The sequence below is a fragment of the Caenorhabditis elegans genome, chromosome V, assembly GCF_000002985.6.
Source record: "Caenorhabditis elegans chromosome V".
In the NCBI taxonomy this organism is placed as follows: Eukaryota; Metazoa; Nematoda; class Chromadorea; order Rhabditida; family Rhabditidae; genus Caenorhabditis; species Caenorhabditis elegans.
The window spans coordinates 3,017,535-3,037,776 of record NC_003283.11 but is presented as its reverse complement, the minus strand read 5'-3'; the positions used below and the strand labels follow the sequence as shown (position 1 = coordinate 3,037,776).

Here is a 20,242-nt window from a genome sequence, read left to right as displayed (position 1 = left end):
AGATCGCAAAAATGCCATATAATTAGTGTATAACAACTACCTTTAAACGCTTCAAAGTTTTCGAATTTAAATACTCACCTGAGAAATATGATCAAAATGAAACTGATGACAAAAATCAACTCGTTTTTAATTTTATTACTTTTAATTTTTGTTTTCTGTAACGCAGTTGGATTTGAGGATTTACAGCGAGTATTTGACAATGAAAGTTGTGGTGGGTTCTTAGTGGAAATATTGTATTATGAAAATTTTGATTTTTTGATTAATTCCAGAAAATAACTGCAAGTTTAACTACACACATGTAAACTCCAAATCTATAAAATTTTTCCCGAAATGTTATCATGTTTGTGCAATTATATTCATAGATAATAGTACCGATTTGTCTTTTGCTCAATTGCAAGAAGGCTTCAAAGAAATGCGATTTTTGAAGGGTGGTGTAAGAATTGAGAATACTCATTTCAAGAATCTATCGTTTTTCACAACCGACGACGAAACTGGCCCACTTAGCATATTTTGTCATTATTGTATGTTAGGTACATAATTACCAATTTAAAAAATTCGATTTTTCAGATGGTTTGTATATAGAAAACAACACCGAATTAACGGATCCTAGTATGCTATACAGATTTTTTATGCACCGCCTAGCTGGTCATAATGAGGCCACTTATCATATCAGAAATAATCTGAAACTAAAAGTTGACTGTACTGCTCGTTGGCTGAATTTGTATATGGATGTGAAAGTGTCTGGAAATTCGCAAAATTGTGGAGGTAAAAAGTTTTAATTTTTGATTCAAAATTGATTCAAAATGACCCCAAACTGACCGAATTTCATAATGAGAATTTTCGAAAAAATTTTCAAAAATTTATTCAAAATTGTATCCAAAAACTGGTGCTAAAATGACTGAAAAAAATATTTTTTTGAATTACAGATTTTTTTTAACTCTAAATTAAATGTTTTGCACAATGGAGCCCGCTTGCATCTTCATAATTTTTTTTAGTTTTCAAAATTTCACTTGAAAATTTTTACTTGGATTTTTTTGATTAATTTAAAATTAGTTTTAAATTAATAAAGTAACTCTAAACACTTAAAAAAACAAAGAAATCAATGAAAAAAGAATAACTGATCATTAAAAAATTATGGCAAAGATGCACATTTGCTCAATTGTACATAACTGGCGCATGGTGTCAGAGTGTCCTATTTCGGTTCGATCTACGTAGATCTACAAAAAACGCGGGAGTTGAGACGCATCGTTTTCAACTAATTTCGCATGGTTAAGAACGTGCAGACGTCACATTTATTTGGGTAGAAAATTCCCGCATTTTTTGTAGATCAACCCGTAATAGGACAGGCTGAAACCAGGTAAACTGGCAAATGTGCAAGAATCCAAATTGAAATAATACCAAATTGTGAAAATTTTCACTTCAATTTTCAGATTGAAATAAAATATATTTCAGGATGTCATGGTGATGAAATCAATTCTAACACTATCAGTCAGTATAAAAATTGCACAACTTTGAATAGTGGTCTGAAACTTTCAAATATCACTAAAGATTTCAATATACCGGCTCTTTCAAATATCAACGCTATTCGCGGAGAAATTCATATTTTTGACACTGACTTTCATAAATTATCATTTCTACCAAAATTGGCAACTTTGGAGATCAGTAATCGAGGAGAAACTAAGAATATAATAATAGATATTCATGATAACCCAAATATGACACGGTTTGGATTACTAACTGAAAACATGTGGGTGAGTTTTAAGCAGAGCTTTTAAAGATTTTGAAGCTTTATTTAAATTGTTTATAGGATGTTGACAATGCTTGGGGCCTCTGGGGCGGTGGAATCAAAATTGTGAACTTTGAAAATCTACATCCCGATTTTTGTTTCACCCTCGAGGAATTGAACTTCTTTCTGAAATTTGACATTTCTTCCAAGAATTTGAATGCGAAAATTTGTGACGATGCTGGGACAATATTTGATACGGATTATTCTATAGATATTGTTAATTGTGACTTCAAATCAATGAGTGATTTGGCAAATAATTGTGCAGTAATTTTAGGAAACTTGGTAATTGAGTCTGGAGATGAAGAGCATGTATCGAAATTGGACGGTGTTTCACATATTTTTGGAGCGCTGATAATTCGAAATACTAAACTGAAACACTTGAATTTTCTAAAAAATCTACAATATATTGCTGCAATTAGTGAAGAGATACCAGTGATTCAAATAATTTCTAACCCAAATTTAAAAAAAGCAAATCTTCCGGAAGTTTCAGTAAGATTTTTAAAATTTTGTGGGCATAAATCACTAAAATAATATTATTTCAGAACATTTTAGCCAGGGGTAAACGGATAGGAATAGTTCAAGACAATCACCCAGATATTTTCAAAGCTAAGAACTGTAACATGTTTGTTTCTATTTCTAAGACCATGTTCCAAGAGTATAGAGTTAACTTAACTTATAATGGTAGTCAATGTGGTAAGTCTGGCGGTTGTTTAGCTGATTAATTAATTGAATTCAGGCGACAGAGTTGACATTAATATCTCGGCGAGAACTGGAAATTCGATAGCTTTTATATTCATCATTATTCAAATGATTTTGATATGCAATTTTGATGTAAATTTGAAACTTTTTTCTCGTTTTTGAAAAATTCAATGAAAAAGTTAATACCGGAATTTACTCAACCACTACCAAAGGTCTCACGAAATTTGATTATCGAAGTCAATTTTTCAGTTTTCGTCTAGCATTTTTCAAGTTTCGCTTAGTTAATAAGGTTTTTAAAATATTTGTTTATGCACATCAGGGGTGGGCGGCAAACAATTTTTCCGGCAAATCGGCAAATCGGCAAATTGCTGGAATTGAAATTTCCGGCAAATTGGCAAACCGGCAATGAGCCGGAATTGGAAATTTTCGGCAAACCGGCAAATTGCCAATTAAACGCATCCTATGAATGTTCCTACATCTATCTTCAAAAGTAAGCAAATTCTATTAAAATATTTTTAAAAACGGGAAAAAATTCAGAGGGACTTTAAGTTTTAAGTGTTTCCGTATTATAAAAAATCCTCAAAAAATTTTCGGCAAATCGGCAAATTGCCGGAATTGAAAATTTCCGGCAAATCGACAAATCGGCAATTTTCCGGAATTGAAAGTTTCAGGCAAATCGACAAATCTGCATTTTGCCGAATTCAGAAATAACATTTCATGTGAATTTTTCTCTTTTTTCTGACCCCGTAATGTTATTGTGCTAACATTTTTTCTCCCTAAAAATGATGTCAGGTGGCTGGAGCACAAGTTTTCTAATTGCGCCTTTTTGGGCTCACATGTTGTTCTCATGACACACACTATAATTATTCCCGCCTAGAAAACCGATTGTCTAGCGGAATTTCAACAATAAGTTTTGTTTTCACCTTAAAAAGTGTTCTGCTGATTTATTGAAAATATGAAAACAAACAATAAAGCTACTACCGTTTCATATTATCATGATGAAGCTTACACCGATGAAGATCCTGAGCACGACATTTTCGATTATGATTATGATATTAAACATGACTACTTCGACGTTGCAAGAAGAGTATACACCGGGCTCTGTACTTTCGGGTTCTTAATCAACTTGGTACATATGGTGATTCTTACCCGAAAAGAACTACGTACCAACTTGGTGTACATCGTGATGATCGGAATTTGTATATGCGAGCTGACTCAGTCGTTTACCACAATTTTAAGCTATTTCATGACTTTGGGTATTGTATACAGAATTGAGAACGTTTGCGGTTTGGCATATTTTCATGTGATGATTGATGTGCTGGCGACTACATTTCAGTATTTGAGCAGAAGATGTGCAAGCATACTCGGACTGTTTCTAGTAGTATTTCGAACATGTTCTATTATTTTTCCAATGAGCAGTGCTATCGACTTTGTGATGCGACCTAAAATCGGATGCCTGCTTGTTCTAACTGTTACCATTATGAGCAGCGCATACAGTTTTCTCTATTTTTCCCGCGCAAAAATTGTTAAAGAACGCGAGTATGTTTTGCTTCCTGAAAAACATTTGTCACATAATTACAAAATTTTTAAGGTGTTATTTACACGAAAGAAGTACCTATGTTTTATACACCCATGAAAATAGCAACAAAGAGATGCAATTCCAACTAATGGACGGATATATTGCTATGGTTGTCTGTTTTTTGTACATTATTGTGGCTGGTACGCTTATCTTCCAATTGCAAAAAGCTAAACAACGGCGGAAAAATTTGAAGGCTGAAAAGTAGGTTTTTGATTAAAGTAGCGCCTGTGGGTTTTTGACAATGACAGAAAACAGAAAAATATATACTAAATGAAACTGCAAAAAATTAAATAATTTTTGAATTTGTTGAAATGATTTTTTTTTCAATTTTTCAAAATTATTTGTGAACTCATTGAAAGAATGAAAAAAAATCAATTGAGAAAATCGAGGAATTTAGTTAGAAGACGAGAAAATGTCAAAAATGACGTCATTTGAGTTTAAATTTGATTTGGTATTTTCTATGATTTTTACAAAATTAAAAAATAATAATAAATTTAGAAAAATTTTATACTTTTTTTACAATAAAATTTGGTGAATACTGTGGATCAGGTGTGGTTGGCAATTGCCGTTGGGCAAATTTATTTGTCGATTTGCCGGTTTGCCGATTTGCTCTATAAATCTCTATTAAAAAAAAATAAATTAGTTGACTTATTTATCCGGAATATTGATAATGTTTCATGTAATTTGAAATACATTCAGATCTACTTCTACGTCTGGTCTGATTTTATTGATGGCTACGACGGCTTTCTTTTCAGAAACTATCTACGGAGTATTTTACTTCTTGGACTATTATGTATATTATGACAAGGTTTTTGATAAGTTCGTTTAAACGCTAAATTGAAGTACATCTTGCTCTTTATTTTCAGCTCAATGTTCCAATATTTGGATTCATTTGTGCTGATATTGATGCTCGTGAGCTCATTCACACACTGTTTCACATGTTTTTTGATGTCTTCACAATATCGACAAACTGCTAAAAATTTGTTTTGGCGGACAACTGAGAAAAGTAGAAAAACAAAGGACATTACAATAACTCATGTACATTCGGTAGCAAAGAACACGTCGAATAATTAAAGTAAATTGTTAGATTTATTCACATTTCAGGAATTTTCCTGTAATAAATTTTTGAAAATTCTTGTTAAACCTGAAAATGGTCTGTTATTATTTTTTTAATCATGGCAAAACCCAACTTGGGAATAATTATTGGCTTTGGCGCTGAGCAGATGTTTTTTCTTTTCAAGCTCATTCTCTCCATCGAACAAACTCGATATGAATTCTTTTGCTCAGATTTTCGTATTGCTAATATTTTTCCTATTACACTTTTGTATTGCCGACAGGGCTGAGAATGTTCAAAATGTTCTGAGTACCTTCAACTGTAGTGAGTGCACTTTTTGCAAAATTTAAAATGAACGCAGCTTTTTTTCACAGAAAATAACTGTATTTTCAATTACACCGAGATCAATTCCACCACAATCAAGTTTTTTCCACGGTGTCCAGAAGTCTGTGCAATTTTATTTATCGACGAAAAAACTGACCTAACCGTTGCACAGCTGAAAAAAGCTTTCGCGAGTATGTTCACATTAGTTGGGGGTCTGGTTATTGAGAATACAAATCTCACTTCAATTTCGATTTTTTCAACTGATGCATATATGTCTTTCAATATTGCATGTGATACATGTCAGTTTGAATTTTGATTTTGCAATTTTTTTTATTGAAATTTTGGTAGATCAAATTAGCAACTTTCAGATGGCGTATTCATTAGAAACAATAGAAAATTGAAAGATAACAGCATGCTCTCGGGTCTCTATGTTTTTCGTGCTGGTGATAATCAGGAATGCGATTTTCAAATTAAGAATAACCCCTTGTTAAAGGTGGATTGCGAAGATAGATATTTATCTGAGTATTCGAAAATTGAGGTTTCTGGGAACTTGGAAAATTGTGGTAAGTCGCGTTTTTTAGTTTTAAATGCATACATTTACAAATCCCCTTATTTCATAATTATGTTAAAAAATTAATTTTCGAAATTGATATAGTGCGGCTTCCATGTAGGCGCAAAACGCCTGCCGCGCAGCGCCTTCCGGCGACCTCCGCCTGCCTTGCCTCCTGTATAGTGCGGCGCTGAACCCGAAAAGTGTCGGCCGCGTCGAAAGAACCGCCTTTCGCATCATGTGGTGCTAACACCAAGCCTTTAACTTTTCGCCAAAGTGCAGAAATATGGCGAGATGCCGGCGTCAAGCTGGTAGGTTGGAGGCAGGCATCTGGTCCTAAAACCGCGCCTGCCTCATGGGAGCCTTATGATATACAAATGCAGATATTTTTTTAACTTTTAAAAAATATATCTACTTTTTATTAGAAATTTTGGAAATTTGATTAAAAATTGCCTCAAACCTCAAATGTGCCGATTTCATTAGCACATTAGCACTTTGAGTGAGGTTCAAAATATAAAAACATTTTTCAATGTTCACGTGCTGTCAAGCTGTCCCATTACAGTTTGATCTACAAAAAATGCGGGAATTTTTTGCGCAAAAAGTGTGACGTCAGCACGGTTCAAACCATGCGAAAGCAGTTGAGAATTCTGCGTCTCATCTCCCGCATTTTTTGTTGATCTACGTAGATCAAAGCGAAATGAGACACTCTGACACCACGTGAATATTCAGGTTTAAATTGCCAAAAAAAATTCGGCATAATAATAAGTAAAATTGGATTTTGTAAATGTTCCGAAAAAATTTATTTTAGGCTGCAAAGGTGGTGAAATTGAAATTTCCACCAAAAATCAGTTTGCAAACTGTTCAGTTCTATACGGTGGCCTGCAAATATTCAACAAAACGCCTGATCTGTCTGCCCTATCAAACATCGAAATTATAAAAGGAGAAATTGAGATACAAAACTCGAATTTTCAAAACTTGACGTTTTTAAAAAATCTTAAAACTATAAAATTTCGAAACGATGGAAAAACTGAAAATTATCTGATAAATATTAAGAATGATCCGGAAATGACGCGATTAGGATTGCCAATCGGTGAAAATACGGTGAATTGAAATTTACATTTTTTTTTCTTCAAAGAGAACATATTCCAGGAAATGACAAATGTCTGGCAAGTGCCTATGGAAATTACGATTATCAATTTGGAAAATTTGAATCCAGAATTCTGCCTATCACTTTCAGAAATCTTGTTTTATTTTCACAAATCTCATTTTTCAGTGGAAAATTTGGATGCAAAGCTGTGTCCTGTGGACACTAATGCAACAAAAATATTGAATCCATTTTCTGAAAATGGCGATTTTTATATTATATGTCATTTCATTTCGATGGCCTTATTACCCAGTAATTGTGACATAATAATTGGGAATTTGATAATAGAAGCCGGTGATGAGGTATATACTACAAAGCTGGAGTATACCAAGCATTTGATTGGCACATTGGTGATCAGAAATACTAATTTGGTCGAAATCGAGTTTTTGGGACTGTTGAGCTTTATTTGCTCCCTTGATGGTATGTATTTGTAGGATTATTAAATTTTAAAACCAGCCAATCAACACTCAGCACCGCCAATGAATCATCGGAATTGGGCGGGGCTAATCACTTTGAATATTATTTTCTGATTAGTCATAAGTACTTCATTATTCCTTAGAATATGTTTCAGAGACGCTACCATTGATTCAAATATATTCGAACAAAAATTTGAAAATTGCGAATTTTCCTGAAGTTGCTGTAAGTATCGACTTCACGGTGAAATTTTTTTTGGTTTTTTTCCTCCATTTTTCAGAATATTATAACTCGCGGAAAGCGTATTGCCATTATTCAGGATAATCACGAAGATCTGTTCAAATTTGAGCCTTGTGCTCTATTTTCTCCATTTTATGAGAGTACTTTTCAGAAATATCAGACCAACTTGACATATGTCGGTGGAGACTGTGGTATATGTTAGATTTCGGTAAAACTTTTTTCTAAAATATATATATTTTTCAGGGCTCGACACAGCGGAAATTAACTATTCTCGAGGAAGTTATCTGTTGAAACTCTTTGCTCTAATTTTGATAATAAGTTCGTTGAAATAAAATTGAAAAAAAACTACTTTAACTTAGAGTGCAAATCTTTATTTGATACACTGATAGAATTCATAAACATGTTAATAGTTCTGAATTGCTTTTGCAAGTCCAATTCTAGAATTTCCAAAATCAAATATGTGGCAGTAACTTCGAAGGAAATTGTCGCCAAAGACCCACAAAGGACCCGAGGGCGAGGAAAATGTTCCGAAGAGAGAAAGAGCACATTGTCCGTTTGGCAAGTTCAAGTTTACCACGTATTCTACTGCTCTGACGTTGTACGAGTTTCCACCGATTGTGAAAACCAGGTCGGGAAGTGTGGCAGTTGAAGAGCACGGGAGAGTGTATGCTTGATGATTCCAGTCGTATTGTGCTCCAGTGGCTATTACGATTTCGGCTAGGACGAGATTTGGAACGCCAGTGTAGCTGGATGTCGTGTCCGGGATAGCCTTAATAATTACAATGTGCTGACAAACAACTTTCCAAATTTCCTAACCGTATCAGTCTGATTTCTTGAATAATTTCCAAAGGAAAATCCATCGATAGAATAACTCCATAATGAATCATAGGCAAGTCGGACGTAGTTTATTTGCGATTGGCAGTGTGTGGTGTCAATTGCTCCAAAAGTAATTTCACCACCTACCGTTCCATTATGCACGCTAGATTTTGTGAAGTAAGTAGTGAAGAGTGGTTGGTCAAGTTGTGGCAATAGGTTTTGCATTGTGGTGCTTGTTCCATTAAGAGCAGTAGCAGGCCATCCCAACCCGAGAACTCCATCGAATGTTACTCCGGAAAGTCTGGTAGCATCCGTCCCAATTCCAAAATCCTGATTTTGGATTTTGGAACCAGCAAATTGAATGTTATCTTTTCCTAGATCGCCAGATACATCTCCATCATTAAACGGCAAGACAAAATTCGAAGTTCCGGCAATAAATGTTGAAGAAGCCGTGCGATTGTATTCACGAATTCTAATATATTTGAGAACTTGGTTAACATGTAACTGATCAGGAAACTCGCCTGTGACCTTGACAGCTTTGACTCTTACACTCGACTCCAAACACCCAGAGATTTGAGGATGTAGTGTCAAGTGCTACTTCAAAGTGTTGAGCTGAATTTTTTTGTTAAAACCCTGAAAAACTTTGAAATCTAGAGAGCTTACCTGGAGTTCCAATTCTAACACTAACCGTATAATACTCATCAAAATGATCATAGATTGACTCGTTTCCAGTGCTCAACTGCTGAAGTCTAGCAAGCTCGCGTCCTTCTCGGATTAACTGCTCACGAAGAGGTACAGATTTTTCTAATGATATCGAGAATTGTCCTGCCGAGCAGAAGACTAATAGTGCCAACAGAATAGTTAGTTTTTCAGTCATTTAGAAAAAAATTGTAGGTATGCCTTTGTTTAGTACTTCTTATCAATTCAATAGACGATGCTCCTTTTTTTGTCAGTGGTCTTATAAGTGGTCACGGTTTTTGTTTGCAAACTGATTGTGAGTACACTTTCGGTGCATAAAAATATAGCTGATTACAGTTTTGACGCAAATCGAAAAGTTTTGAGCTTGATTAGTGATGTAAATTCAAGATGGCACCGAGATAATTAACAAATAAACCATCCACTAGGTGAAGCTTCTGGCCAGTTTGACATACATCAACTGTAACAGTTTGATTGTTTCAATACCAACATAAAACGGAACTGCATTAACATATTGAACTCAATTTTGAGCTCTTATCTCTTCAGAGTGAAAATATTTATTCTATACACTGACACACCATAAAAATGTTAATAGTTCTGAATTGCTTTTGCAAGGCCAATTCTAGAATTTCCAAAATCAAATACGTGGCAATAACTTCTAAGGAAGTTGTCGCCAAGGATCCACGCCGGTCCAGATTGTGAGGCGGCTGTTCCGAACAGAGAAAGAGCACACTGTCCGTTTGGCAAGTTCAAGTTGACCACATATTCTACTGCTCTGACGTTGTACGAGTTTCCACCGATTGTGAAAACCATGTCAGGTAGTGTGGCTGTTGAAGAGCACGGGAGAGTGTATGCTTGATGATTCCAGTCGTATGTTGCTCCAGTGGCTTTTACGATTCCGGCAAGGACAACGTTTGGAACACCAGTCCAGCCGGATGAAGTGTCGGGGATGGTCTGAAACTTGATAGTTATGGTTTTCAGCAACTGAATTTCACAATTAGCGTTCTCAAAAAGTACCCAAAATTGTTCATGTGGCGGTTTAAAATTTTGAAACAAAAGGCCTAAACACTCAAATTTTGCAAAAAAATGTGCTGGCTCCCTTCTAAATACCAATAACACCGCGTTACAATACTCATTCATAACTCCTACAGTAATCTGAATCTGAATAATCTGACATTCTCCAGACATTAAAATTATTGGAGTTGGCCTGACCTGTAATGGTACTAACTACAAACTCTATAGTGATAATTCGCCAGAGTTTGTAGTTTATATTATCACGGTTTTTAATGATAAAGTTACATTTCTAGTTGACAAATAATCACATTTTTTATGTTGATACGTATTAGGTCGTTCAATAAGTTTTTTCGTTTTTTTCTAGTTTTGGTTTTTTCTTGGATATTATTTTGCGGTCGTATAGAAGACTGTTAGTAATGACAAGCCCAACAATATCAGCCATATCGGCCAACTTCCAGATTATTTAAAACTCCGAACTATGGTGACGAAAAAAAAAAATTTTTTCGAATTTTTTCATTTCTTTATGAAATCAAAAACTTTCTATGCGTAGAGGTATTAGACAGTTAGTTAAACAAAACTGAAAAATTTCAGACTCAGGCATAGCTTATTGATAGCGCTACATCTGTTGGAAGTGCCGAAAACGCTTGCAAAATTGCCTTTTTTATGTTTGAGCAGTGCTAACTTTGAAATCATGAGAGATATACAAAAGTAATGTATTACAACATTAATGTAACATTATTAGCTACACTTTATTAGTATATCACATTGTTGTACCTCTTCACGTTTCTGAGTTACAGTCGATAGAAGTGAGCTTGGTCCAATTTTCAAAAAACCCTATTTTCTCATGTTTTGGCCTGTAACTCCGAAATCAGGCGTCTGATCAAAAATCTTTAAATTAAAAAATAAGCATTTTTTATTTATAAACAGGTACTCAGTTGACTGTTTTGTCATATCTCATATATGCGCAATGATATGAATCGCCAAAGAAAAGTTGCGGAAATTTCAGAAAACTTTTTAAAAAATCCTCGAAAAAAAAATCCAAAAAAATTTTTTACAAGATAACCTCTAACTGTTTTTAGATTATGATAGCCTAATTAGTAATCAAAATATTACATGCATTTTTGAACGCTCATGTTGTTTTCGGAAAGAGTAAAATAGTTTTTTGCAATATATTTCTATATTTTTTCGATCATGCATTTTTTGTTCGTTGACGGTTCATATCATTGCGCACATATGAGATATGACAAAACGGTCAACTGAGTACCTGTTTATAAATAAAAAATGCTTATTTTTTAATTTAAAGATTTTTGATCAGACGCCTGATTTCGGAGTTACAGGCCAAAACATGAGAAAATAGGGTTTTTTGAAAATTGGACCAAGCTCACTTCTATCGACTGTAACTCAGAAACGTGAAGAGGTACAACAATGTGATATACTAATGAAGTGTAGCTAATAATGTGTACATTAATGTTGTAATACATTACTTTTGTATATCTCTCATGATTTCAAAGTTGGCACTGCTCAAACATAAAAAAGGCAATTTCGCAAGCGTTTTCGGCACTTCCAACAGATGTAGCGCTATCAATAAGCTATGCCTGAGTCTGAAATTTTTCAGTTTTGTTTAACTAACTGTCTTATACCTCTACGCATACAAAGCTTTTGATTTCATAAAGAAATGAAAAAATTCGAAAAAAAAAATTTTTTTTCGTCACCATAGTTCGGAGTTTTAAATAATCTGGAAGTTGGCCGATATGGCTGATATTGTTGGGCTTGTCATTACTAACAGTCTTCTATACAACCGCAAAATAATATCCAAGAAAAAACCAAAACTAGAAAAAAACGAAAAAACTTATTGAACGACCTAATAGTTGAATAAAACTTTACTACCATTTACAGCGTACATTCTGATAAATTCGCAAATTAACCTAATGTATTCCTCTTTCAATTTGGAGTTTTGTTTGATTCTAATTTAGCGAGAAAAACCCCCAGTAAAAACAATACCGTTTCTGTTTGAGTTCTTGAATAAGTGCCGATTGAAAATCCATCCACAGAGTAACTCCAGAACGAGTTGTAGGCAAGTGGGACGTAATTGACTTGTGATTGGCAATGTGTGGTGTCAATTGCTCCAAACATAATGTCACCTCCTGCTGTTCCGTTATGCATGTTGGATTTTGTGAAATAAGTCGTGAAGAGTTTCTGATCAAGTTGTGGCAGTAAGTTTTGCATTGTTGTACTAGTTCCATTAAGTGCAGTAGCCGGCCATCCCAATCCCAGGACTCCATCGAATGTTTCCCCGAAAAGTCTGGTGGCAGCGGTTCCGATTCCAAAGTCTTGGCTTTGAATAGTAAAACCGGCAAATTGAGCTGTATCTTTTCCTACATTTCCAGAAACGTGTCCACCATCATATGGCAGGTTGAAGCTTGAAGTTCCGGCGACAAATGTCGAGGAAGCAGTGCGATTGTATTCGCGATCTCTAAAACTCTTCCAGAAGTCTCAACTGTTAGATTGGGGTCAGCATACTCACCTACGACCTCGTCCTCCATGGCAGTTTTGACTTCTGCACTCGACTCCAAAAACCCATAGATTTGAGGATGTAGTGTCAAAGGCTACTTGAAAGTGTTGAGCTGAAATTTTTTGTTTTCTTTTTGAAGCACCCCGAACATCCGAGAACTCACCTGGAGTTCCAATTCTAACACCGGCGGTATAGTACTCATCGAAATGGTCAAAGAACGACACATTTCCAGTGCTCAATTGCTGGATTCTAGCAAGCTCCTGTCCGTAGCGTCCTTCTCGGATTAGCTGCTCACGAAGAGATCCAGATTTTTCTACTGAAATTGAGAATTGTCCTGCAGAGCAGAGGGCAACTAGTCCCAGCAGAGAAATTAGTTTTCCAAACATTTTGTGGAAAATGAAAATTTTCCGGTTATCTTCCAATTTTATAGACTGGAAAGTATTTCTCAATATTTTAGTACCCCCCGTTATCACTACAAAAAGATGATGCAGTTTTTGTCAATGATCTTAAAAATGGTCATGATCTTTGTTTGCGAACTGATTGTGAATACACTTTCTCCTCGTTCAGCGCATAAAAATGTAGTGTTGACGCAAATAAAAAGTTTTTGAACTAATTGAGTGATGCAAATTGAAAATTGCACGAAGAAAATTGCCAAGGCAAGTGCCCTACAAAAAAAGGCGCGAAAATCTAATAGTAGCCTGCTGTAATAGATCAAAAAACCTTGTTTCATTTTTATAGCCTCTCATTATGAATCACGCGATTTAGTCTTCAAAATTTTACAAATTTTCGACATTTATAATTTAAACTTCCGATTCGAGATAATTGCTGCATATGTAAAAGCTCAAGTTTTTGTCCTTTCTAATACATTTGGTCAAACTCCACATGAAAATCCCAACTATTTTTCTATTTTCTCTATTTTTTCTCACTTTTATTTTAATTTGTAAAACAGATCCCCGAGAAAATTTAAATACTATTGTCAGTTTTTTCCAATGCGGTTTGTTTAGAAATTTTAATTTTTTCTAATTTTTTTTTAAATTAAAATGTTCAGAGGACAAGTGCGTTTTCAATTACACCGAAATAAGCTCGGTTACAATAAAGTTTTTCCCAAAGTGTGAACTAGTCTGCGCAATTATTGTCATCAACTCAAAAACAGATGTATCTGCTGTTCAAATTAAAAAGGCTTTCAAGAATATGCGTACGTTACTTGGCGGCTTATGGATTGAGAATTCAAATTTGACGGATCTCTCTATTTTTACAACTGATAAAGAATCTGGAAGTTTCAATATTGCTTGTGATTTTTGTAAGAATTTTTATTAAAGTTATGATCCCTATCATTCCTTACATATTAAAAAAAAAAAGTGTACATCTGTTGAGTGCGTCATCAATGGGCGGAGCCTCTCGCTTCGTGGCGAGACCCATTGTGGTGAGACCCATCGTGGTGAGATCCATCGTGGTGAGACCAACGAATTTTGGCGGGAAATTCAAATTTAATGAGAAAACATTTTGGCGGGAAATTTAAACTTTCTGAGAAAATTTTTGGCGCGAAATTCAATTTTTTGAAAAACATCTTCAATAGAATTTCAAATTTTCGGGGAAAATAATTTGGCAGAAAATTATTTTTTTATATTTTTGGCGAGAAATTCAAATTTCAAAAGGAAACATTTGGTGGGGAATTCAAATTTTCAGAGAAAGATTTTTAGAAGGAAATTCGAATTTTCTGCAAAATATTTTTGGCGCAAAATTTTAAATTTTCTGAGAAAACACTTGGCGGGATGTTCAATTTTTCCGAGATTTTTTTTGACGGGAATTCTAACTTTCTGAGAAATTGTTTCGCGGGAAAATCAAATTATTTCGAGAAAAAAAAACGGAAAATTCAAATTTTCTGTTGTGAAGCTTTTGTTTTGGCATATCTATATGTTATATGAATACTTTCAGCAGGAATATTTATACTAAACAATTCCCAATTAGGTGATCCAAATAATATGTTTAACTCGATATATACCTACCGTGCTGGTGACAATAGAGAATGCGTTTTTGAAGTTCAAAACAACGCAATTCTAGAAGTGGATTGTGATTATGGATATGTTCCTTATCTCAAAGAAATTTATGTTGTTGGGAATTCGAAAAATTGCAGTAAGTACCTAGATATCTAAAGATATTGTTTTTCAATTTTTTCCCATCCACAAATTCAGGATGCCATGGTGGAAAGTTAAGCGAGGCTGAAATTAGAACCTATACAGCATGCCAAAGTCTAAGTGCTGGATTGGAACTTTCCAACTTAACAGATCTATCAGTGTTAAGCTATTTTCAAATCTGACATATATTCGAGGAGACTTTAATATTCATCACTCAAATATTCAAAATTTATCTTGTCTAGAAAATCTAGAAATTTTGAAAATTAGTAACAATGGAAGTGGCGAGCAAATTGATTTCAATCTTCACGATAATCCGGAAATGATTCGTCTCGGGTTTCCGAAGCTTGAAGAATTCAAAAACGCTCACGACACATATCACTTGGACGGACTCAAATTGAGAAACGCGAATTTTGAAAATCTACATCCTGATTTTTGTCTAACATTGCCAGAAATCCATCGTTTGATGTGGTCTTACTTCCATTTCAAAAACCTTCACGCTAAACTTTGTGCGGATCCGGGAGAGATACCAGATGCTGTCAACTGTATTTTCAAATCTATGAGTGACTTGCCAAACGATTGTGACGCTATTATTGGAGATATAACAATTGGAGAAGGCGATGAAGTTTATGTGAGCAAGTTGGATTGGACTAGTTACTTGGTTGGAACAGTGACAATACGGAATACCCAACTTAATGATACATATTTTCTGAGTTACCTTAGTTATATAGTTTCGTTCAGGTGAGGCTTTTCAGTGTACAACTTCAAATCGTAAAGTTACAGATTCACCAGTCATCCGAATTTATTCTAATCCAAACTTGAAAAAGGTCTCAGTGGGAGGAATGGTAGTTATTCTAGAAAATTGGCTTAATACTACAATTAACAATTTTAGGCTGTCGTGACGAGAGGAAAACGAATTGCCATAATCCAAGATAATTATGCTAATTTGTTCAAGTCAAAACCTTGCGATCTGTTTAACGAGCATAATCAAGATACGGTTTGGTATTGCATCGTACTAACTTGACGCATACCGGAAGTCACTGCGGAGAGAGAGTAGAAATTGGAAATTTGGAAGCATCGAAACTTAATTTGTGTGTTTTTATAATTGTATGGAGCTTAAACCCTTTAAAGATGTATTTTTGAAATAAATCATTCAATTTTTTTTTAATTTTCGGACCACAGTTCCCGTCAAACGTTAACAATTGTCACAGTCTGCATAATTCCTAAAAACTGATCTCACACGTTTTTTAGCGTCCGACATTTTTGGGGTTTTAGTATTTGATAAAATCAACGTTATTCTTGACACCCCTACATCACACTACATTTTGAGTCAGCTATAATAACTACCTTCGCATGTCCCCAAACTTTTTGAAATAATTTGTTGCCCAAGCATCAAATCTCATGCTCAACATGAAAACATTTTCCCTATCGATTTTTTGCATTTTCCTACTTTTTATTTTATTTCGCTACTGCAGCTCTCTCAATTTATCTAAAGCTTTACAAAATGTATTTGATTCAAATAGCTGTGGTGGGAAATTTTTTCTTACGATTATCAATTTTTAAAATTTTTTTTTTGTTTCAGAAAAGAAGTGCATGTTTAATTACACCGAAATAACTTCAAAAACAATACAATTTTTCCCGAAATGCGAGGTTGTCTGTGCAATTATAGTTATAGATTCTAGAACTGACTTAGCACATGAGAAATTGGAAAAGGCCTTCAAGAAAATGAACTTTTTGGTTGGCGGGTTACGAATCGAGAATACAAAGTATACAAGCCTATCTTTCATAACTACAAGGTTTCCAAATGGGCCATTTAATTTTTCATGCAGCGATTGTAAGTTGAAAATTTTAATTTCAGCAAAAGAGCCTAAACTTCTAGTTTTAGATGGCTTATTCATCAAGAACAATTCCGAGTTGAACGAAATTGATGTGCTATATAGATTTAATATGATTCGTCGAGAAGGTCTGAAGGAGTGTAATTTCGAAGTTGAAAATAATGAGAAACTTGAAATATTTTGTTACACGAATTATCTAGATCACTATATGAACATGAAGATTTTTGGAAACAAGAGAGATTGCGATGGTAAAAAGCAAAAAATTCACTGTGGACCGGAGATGGCGGGCACATTTTTTTGGCAAAATTATGAAATATATTTTTATCTTGCAGAAATATAGAAAAACTTGTCCACTTTTTGAAAATATGTACATTTCCTTTTGATTGAAATTTTTGAAAGATATTATATGGAAAACGTTCAGAAAATTTCTTTGTCCACAAATTTGGCAAATTGGCAAATTGCCGGCTTGGCAATGTCCCAGAAATTTAGATTTTCAAATTGTCGATTTGTCGTTTGCCGGTTTGCCGATTTGCCGGAATTTTTTATTTTCGACAATTTGCCGAATTGTGGTTTCCGGATTTCAATTTGCCGAAAGTGTTTAGAGGGCATTTTTATAAGACGGAAACAATTAAAACTGTGCCTCTTTGAACATTTTTCCCGTTTTCTTCAGATATTTCTATAGAATTTACTTACTTTTCCGAATGGATGTAGAAACATTCATAAGATGCGTACAATGTTGCCTATTGAAATTAAAATACTTAAATTTCCAAAAAAAAATGAGCAAACCCGCAATTGCCCGAAAGTTTTCGGCAATTGCCGTTTTTCCGGCAAGTGCGGCAAATCGGCAGCTGGACGGTTCGCCGATTTTTCCGGAAATTTCAATTCCGGCAATTTGCCGATTTGCCGATTTGCCAAGAATTTAAATTCCGGCAATTTGCCAATTTGCCGGAAGTAGATGTAGGAATGTTCATAGGATGCGTACAATGTTGCCTATTGAAATTGAAATACTGAAATTTCCGAAAAATGTGCAAAACCACAGTTCGCCGAAAATTTTCGGCAATTCCCGTTTTTCAGGCAAGTTCGGCGAATCGACAATGTTCCGGTTTGCCGATTTTCCGGAAATTTTTCAATTCCGGCAACTTGCCAAATTGCCGGAAATTTTTCAATTCCGGCAATTTGTCGATTTGCCGATTTGCCGGAAAATGTCGTTGCCGCCCACACGATTACCTAGCAAAATGCGATTTCGCGTCCCATTTTGAGCAACTTTCCGGAACTTTTACTTGAAAATAAAGAGATTTTCAGAAAGTGCAAATATTTCTCTATATTTCTATCTAAATTTCTAACAAAAAACTTTGACACAACTGTATGAAAATGGGATTTTGTAAATGAATGTACTCTTTCCAGGCTGCCAATTTGGAGAGGTTGATGTTTATAAACCGAATCACATGGATAATTGTGATACTTTGGTAAATGGTTTGAAGGTTTTCAATGTCACTGGTGAAGGAGATCTTTCTTATTTATCAACCGTTAAAGTCATCAAAGGAAACATTGAAATCCGCCACACTACCCTGCAGAATCTCTCATTCATTTCGAAACTCGAAAGAATAAAAGTTCAAAATGAAGGAATCGATGAGCAACTTCTCATTAATATTCACGATAATCCAAATATGACGCGGCTGGGGCTCCCGAATTTTCAGGTAATGTTTTGACGGAATTTTCTGTTAAAATAATTGCTGATTTGTGAATTTCAGGATATCGAAAATTATTGGAGTGGAATTATTCGAGTAAACTTTGAAAATTTGCATCCAGATTTTTGCCTAACCCTCCCCGAGTTGAACAATTTCTTCCTACAGTCTGATCTTTCTGTGGAGAATCTAGACGCAAAATTATGCGAGGACTATGGAAATCTAGAAGATATAGTTTTATGCATTTTCATCTCAATGGAGGAGCTCCCGAATAATTGTGAAATAATAATGGGGAATTTGATTATAGAAGGTGGAGATGAGGACTATGTGACGAAGCTTAGAGTGTTAGAATTTTTATTCGGCTCCCTGATTATTCAAAATACAACTTTGGATAGCATCGGTTTTCTGGATTCGCTACACTATATTACAGTATTAAATGGTGGTTTTTTCATAAAGAAAATTTTATAACATTGAAAAAAATTTTTTAGAGTCATCCCCAGTTGCAATGATAATCTCGAATCCAAATTTGAAATACGCGAAAATGAGCGGAATTTGGGTAGACTTGCTCATCGCCTATATGTAGGATAATTTTATTTTCCAAACTTTCAGAACATTCTCACAAGAGGAGAAAGATTGGCAATCATACAAGACAATCATCCGGAATTCTACGAGCCTTGCCAACTTTTCCGGATTTATGTAGGCTCGTATGTTAATTACAGAGAGTATAGATCAAATTTGACTTATACTGGAAGTAATTGCGGTACTTTTTTGGAGAAAATTTTGATTTGAAATTTTTTTCAATTTTCAGGCAAAAGAGTTGAGCTACAACTAGAAGATATACAATCTGGAGCACAACACCATCTGGGAGCCTGTGTAGTTTTAATATGGACCTTGGCATGTTACTTTACCAAAAATTACATAAATGTTTTATTCTGAACCAAATAAATACTAACCTGAAATCATTCTAATACGATTGATATTCTGATAACAACCTCGTGTTCGGAACTATACATAAATCGATATTTCTGTGTGTTCCCTATAGAATAAGCGCAGCCGACCACGAAGGAGGTCTGCGATGAACTACTTGTTCCGTAACCCGTAAGGTGTACGTAAGGTGTCTGCATTCCACGAAGACGAGGCGCTAAGAGGGCACACCACGCCCGCCCTACTCCCGCACGCCTGTGCGCCCGCACTATCACACTCTGTGTACTGCGGCCGACGCTGTGCGGGACCTTGCCCCACTATAGCTGTGTGCAACAGATAAGGGCAATGGTGTGAGGGCGGGCGAGAGTGGTGCCTTCGTGGAGGCAAATACTCATTGACTCCAAAATCATTGACTACCTGTTCTCATTGCCTACCTGTGCTCATTGTCTACTTGTTTTCTTCATCAGTCAAGAGGCACGTACAAGGACCGTATTCCAAGAATACATCAAAGGTACATCTACTCAATTTGTTCATTCAAATGAAATAACCTCCAAAACTCTCTGAACTGAGTATTTTCAAACTGGCGTATCTCAAAAAATACACACCTGAAAAACAAATGTCCAACTAACAAAATGATGAGAAATATTTTTTCTTTCTAATTTAATAGTTTTTATTTCAATACACCAACATTTTGTAAAGTTACACGGAGTCAAAGCCATTTTTCCAAAATTCACAAAAATTTTTAGAAGTCTTTTGTTGTACCCTTTATAACTCAACTTTCATTGAATTTCAGAAGATAAATTTTGTTGAATAGTGAGTGAAAAATATTTTTCTACAT

General features: G+C 34.9%; 5 protein-coding genes and 2 pseudogenes across 9 annotated transcripts; 5 read left to right on the top strand and 2 right to left on the bottom strand.

Annotated features, from left to right (window-relative positions):
- Positions 1-87: 87 nt before the first annotated feature.
- irld-10 lies at positions 88-2,647 on the top strand (annotated as a pseudogene). The gene is made up of 8 exons: positions 88-211; positions 270-521; positions 568-765; positions 1,453-1,751; positions 1,808-2,009; positions 2,061-2,275; positions 2,329-2,479; positions 2,523-2,647. Coding segments are annotated over exons 1-8 (1,566 nt in total).
- Positions 2,648-3,440: 793 nt separating this feature from the next.
- On the top strand, positions 3,441-5,138 carry srw-8 (G-protein coupled receptors family 1 profile domain-containing protein; the record flags this gene model as incomplete). 2 transcript variants are annotated; one of them, NM_071427.6, is made up of 4 exons in its annotated part: positions 3,441-4,024; positions 4,077-4,265; positions 4,764-4,883; positions 4,931-5,138. In NM_071427.6, 4 exons carry the CDS (start codon positions 3,441-3,443, stop codon positions 5,136-5,138), a joined length of 1,101 nt encoding a protein of 366 aa, NP_503828.3. The 2 variants fall into 2 exon arrangements, with proteins under 2 accessions (NP_503828.3, NP_001360542.1); NM_001373011.2 differs by lacking the exon at positions 4,764-4,883.
- A 195-nt stretch (positions 5,139-5,333) lies between these two features.
- On the top strand, positions 5,334-8,122 carry irld-38 (Receptor L-domain domain-containing protein; the record flags this gene model as incomplete). Its single annotated transcript, NM_071426.2, has 8 exons — positions 5,334-5,442; positions 5,493-5,741; positions 5,811-6,005; positions 6,801-7,093; positions 7,142-7,556; positions 7,708-7,775; positions 7,831-7,981; positions 8,034-8,122. The coding sequence occupies 8 exons, from the start codon at positions 5,334-5,336 to the stop codon at positions 8,120-8,122; spliced, it is 1,569 nt and encodes a 522-aa protein (NP_503827.2).
- Positions 8,123-8,145: 23 nt separating this feature from the next.
- asp-7 (Peptidase A1 domain-containing protein) lies at positions 8,146-9,492 on the bottom strand. Its single transcript, NM_071425.3, has 4 exons — positions 9,270-9,492; positions 9,128-9,218; positions 8,607-9,078; positions 8,146-8,559 (listed from the first exon to the last, which is right to left on the bottom strand). Exons 1-4 carry the CDS (start codon positions 9,481-9,483, stop codon positions 8,194-8,196), a joined length of 1,143 nt encoding a protein of 380 aa, NP_503826.2. The 5' UTR covers positions 9,484-9,492; the 3' UTR covers positions 8,146-8,193.
- Positions 9,493-9,845: 353 nt separating this feature from the next.
- Positions 9,846-13,215, bottom strand: asp-8 (Peptidase A1 domain-containing protein). The gene is made up of 4 exons (NM_071424.8): positions 12,992-13,215; positions 12,841-12,940; positions 12,318-12,789; positions 9,846-10,256 (listed from the first exon to the last, which is right to left on the bottom strand). The coding sequence occupies exons 1-4, from the start codon at positions 13,212-13,214 to the stop codon at positions 9,891-9,893; spliced, it is 1,161 nt and encodes a 386-aa protein (NP_503825.2). The 5' UTR covers position 13,215; the 3' UTR covers positions 9,846-9,890.
- Positions 13,216-13,710: 495 nt separating this feature from the next.
- irld-46 lies at positions 13,711-16,103 on the top strand (annotated as a pseudogene). The gene is given in 8 exon segments: positions 13,711-13,822; positions 13,877-14,128; positions 14,764-14,961; positions 15,021-15,112; positions 15,115-15,701; positions 15,744-15,805; positions 15,853-15,960; positions 15,965-16,103. Coding segments are annotated over 8 exon segments (1,550 nt in total).
- Positions 16,104-16,370: 267 nt separating this feature from the next.
- Positions 16,371-19,416, top strand: irld-12 (Receptor L-domain domain-containing protein; the record flags this gene model as incomplete). Of its 2 annotated transcripts, none has more annotated exons than NM_001316817.1 (8): positions 16,371-16,488; positions 16,543-16,794; positions 16,846-16,923; positions 18,200-18,492; positions 18,547-18,919; positions 18,969-19,036; positions 19,090-19,240; positions 19,289-19,416. In NM_001316817.1, the coding sequence occupies 8 exons, from the start codon at positions 16,371-16,373 to the stop codon at positions 19,414-19,416; spliced, it is 1,461 nt and encodes a 486-aa protein (NP_001303746.1). The 2 variants fall into 2 exon arrangements, with proteins under 2 accessions (NP_001303746.1, NP_001129901.1); NM_001136429.1 differs by having other exon boundaries at positions 16,846-17,043.
- Positions 19,417-20,242: the final 826 nt, after the last annotated feature.

Coding starts and splice junctions, on each gene's coding strand:
- asp-8 (NM_071424.8), bottom strand. CDS start 13,214: ATGTTTGGAAAACTAATTTCTCTGCTGGGACTAGTTGCCCTCTGCTCT. Junction 12,941..12,991: donor TGTTAGAATTGGAACTCCAG/GTGAGTTCTCGG, acceptor AAAAAATTTCAG/CTCAACACTTTCAAGTAGCC. Junction 10,257..12,317: donor CAAGAACTCAAACAGAAACG/GTATTGTTTTTA, acceptor ATCAAGTTTCAG/ACCATCCCCGACACTTCATC.
- asp-7 (NM_071425.3), bottom strand. CDS start 9,483: ATGACTGAAAAACTAACTATTCTGTTGGCACTATTAGTCTTCTGCTCG. Junction 9,219..9,269: donor TGTTAGAATTGGAACTCCAG/GTAAGCTCTCTA, acceptor AAAAAAATTCAG/CTCAACACTTTGAAGTAGCA. Junction 8,560..8,606: donor CAAGAAATCAGACTGATACG/GTTAGGAAATTT, acceptor GTAATTATTAAG/GCTATCCCGGACACGACATC.